The following is a 3,076-nucleotide window of genomic DNA, read 5'->3' as shown; positions in this document are numbered from 1 at the left end:
AAGAAGAAGAAGAAGAAGAAGAAGAAGAAGAATGATGATGATTATAATAACATTAATAACAATAATAATATTAATAATAACAATAGTAACAATAATTATCATTCTATTAATATAGCGCATATCCATGCCCCACAGTATATCAACTTCGATTTTCAACTATTGTTACTCCAGGAGATCCAAAATATCACTTGACAAACAGTGGCAATTGAATCCCACTTGGTTGAATCCAATGCACTCTGAACGCTGTTCCAGTCTCTAGGCGTATGGCCCACAAATGGTGTTTAGTTTCAAAGTGCATCCATTCCCGCTGATTAAACCCCTTCTTTCTTTCCATTGGAGTTGCAATTAATGTTTTACGGCCCAATTCAGAAGGCTTACACCGTTAAGGAGACTGGTTGCCTTAGTCACACCCTACCTCCATGTAAAAACATAATTGCTTGGCCTTTTTCTAGAATAAAGGAAACCGCAACCTCCGTGCTTTCTTGTCCTATCTCCATTTTTTTAAACATTGAAACTGTGACTTCTTCTTAAGCTCACTCTTTGATATAAACTATCTTCACTGTTATTAAAAATGGAGACAGGACAAGAAAGTACTGAGGTTGCGAAACATAGCTTGTTAGAATTGTAGTTGTAGAAATCGTAAAGCGGCATGGAATCTGATATTACCGATATCTCGCTGATGTCGTGTGCACTTCCTTAAAAGGCTCTGGCATAGCTGATAGTGCACAAGAGTAGTGTGAATTGCCCTGAAGGTTTTAACATACCTGATAGTACATTGGAGCAGTGAGGATTCTGACATAATGATATTTCATATAGCACCGGTGTAGTGCGTATTCGCTTTGAAGTCCTGACATTACTAATGAATCACTGAATGAGTGCGCACTCCCTTTAAGTTTCAATCTGGCATATCCCTGCCCTAGAATTACAAAGCTCTATCTGCCCAGTACCAAGTTTTGATAAATTTGACGTTAAAAATGTTGAGTTTTTCAACATGCCAATTTTTTTTCGAATGCAATGTTTTGAATATCTTGATAACGACTCCGAATAATCTAACCATTTTGAAAGAGCAGATAGAACATTCGATTTCTGACCTCGTGGTTTTAGTAACTCAAAACGGCTAAAAATGTCAGCTAGAACTTTGTAATTCTAAGATAGCGGAGGTGGGCACTCCCTTTGAAGTTCAACCGAAGAGGTTATAACCTCTTTGGGCTCCACTCACGATCGCTGCAGCCATAAAGCAGAATGTGATGAAGGACGTTGGCGTTGTCTATGAGCGGCTCGTAGGCGATGATGTGGTAGTCCTGGTCAGTGGGCAGGTCAAAGGTCATACAGAAGTAGTTGGTCTCTGTGGCGGGGACTTTGGTCTCAGTGAACCGGAAGTCGATAGACATGACCTCTGTGGACGGGTCAACAAGACAGATAACTATTATAGAGTGGTTGAAGGATGTTATGTTAACATACCAGGAAGCGGTTGTTTTTTTTTGTTTTGTTTTGTTTTTTTGAGGGGGGGGGGGGTGGAAGCAAGAGAGAGAAAATTGTTGAAATAGTAACAACGAATTATTTTTTTGGGGAACAAAATTTCAGACCTATATTTTACTCTAGAAAACAAATTCGATAACAGTGACATAGATACACACAAATTACTTTAAAAAACTTACGAACAACATTTTATCAGCACTGTGTTATACAGCAAACAATAGCAGATAAACACGAACAATGAAACAATACGCTATTATTGATCGCCAATAGTTAGGACCCAGTTTATTTTATTTTGTATTTTTCACTACGTTTTCTGTGTCCTGCTCAAGAACACATTCCAGTGACCACCCAGCTCATGCTTGACAAGAACTCACCAACCAGTTGCCATTTAGCCATTGGAGTTTTGTATGTTAATACCACACACAATATAAGTAAAGATATTTTTAATGAACAGCTCTTTTTTTCTTCTTTTTTTTTTGGGTGAAAAATGGGTATTCCAATGTAAAGCGCATTGAGCTACTTTTTTGGAAATGCGCTATATAAATGTTATATATTATTATTATATTATAAGTAAAGATGTTTTTAATGAACACATTTTTTACGTTTCCATCAATACAGCTTAAATCATGATATAGGAAGTGGGCGTCAACCTTTCCTGTCAGGGCTTACCTGGGCTAGGAGGGATCAGAACCTAACAGAAGGAACGAGAAACTTGATTTTAAAAAATGCTCCCAACCTATGCGGGATCAAGCGTAGGGCTTTGATTTTTCAAGCGTGTGTGTGTGGAAGGTGTAGGGAGTGGGTGGGATGCAAAAAGGGATGGCGAGGTTGAGCCTTTCTAAAGGAAAAGCTGTGGTAACCTTTCATGGTGTCATAGATTCGAACAGTGTACGGGTGATGAATAGCCTAAATGTATAAAATTTATGTTAATCTAGAATTTAGATCATTTTAATGTGAGTCTAGAGTTTAGATCCTTTTTATGTCAGTCTAGAATTAAGACCGTTTCATCATTAATGCGAAGATAAGAAGAAGAGCCATAAGTCAAGGACATTACCAACCTGGGTTGTTGATAGCGTCGCAGGATTCGAACTGGTCCACTTCACAGTTCAAGAACTCGTTCCTGTAACGGCAGAGGTCGCTGTCATGGGGCTCACAAACACCTGGGTGAGAAGGAGAGAGTTTGGGTTTTTACGTCTTTTTCGAACAGGACGTTTCATAGACCGATGACTGAGACTGGTTTTTACGAGGGTTTTTTTCTTCACGACGAGTCATTTCATAGAACGATGACAGAGACTGAACCTAACATTGAAGAGACAGGACATAATTATCAACGGCTGAGTGCAAGAAGTGACTATATCCACTTGTCACAATCTTCGAGAAAAACGAGTTTTAAATATTTTGACGATATTGAAATCTCTTTAACATCGTCAAAAAGAAACGTCTCACTACCGAATTAAGCTACGGCTTGGGAATTTAGAACGGTAAAAGAGTGGCTTAAACCCTCACTATTCATATCGTATAACTCCATTTCGACCAAAAGTGGATACATCACTTCTTGTGCTCAGCCATAGATATGGCTGATTCCCAACACTGCCCC

At 38.8% G+C, this 3,076-nt stretch overlaps 1 protein-coding gene across 1 annotated transcript in view; it reads right to left on the bottom strand.

Annotated features, from left to right (window-relative positions):
- The window catches only part of LOC106011128, a 22,826-nt gene that overhangs the window by 14,140 nt on the left and 5,610 nt on the right, over positions 1–3,076 (bottom strand). Inside the window, exons 5-6 of the mRNA XM_013079708.2 lie at positions 2,538–2,639; positions 1,220–1,396 (exon numbers count right to left, since the gene is read on the bottom strand). Coding sequence (XP_012935162.2) covers positions 1,220–1,396; positions 2,538–2,639 — 279 coding nt within the window. The remainder of the gene's footprint in view (positions 1–1,219; positions 1,397–2,537; positions 2,640–3,076) is intronic.

The sequence above is a fragment of the Aplysia californica genome, unplaced genomic scaffold (assembly GCF_000002075.1).
Source record: "Aplysia californica isolate F4 #8 unplaced genomic scaffold, AplCal3.0 scaffold00061, whole genome shotgun sequence".
Lineage (NCBI taxonomy): Eukaryota > Metazoa > Mollusca > Gastropoda > Aplysiida > Aplysiidae > Aplysia > Aplysia californica.
The sequence above is the reverse complement of the archived record's forward strand: the minus strand, read 5'-3'. Positions and strand labels throughout refer to the sequence as shown.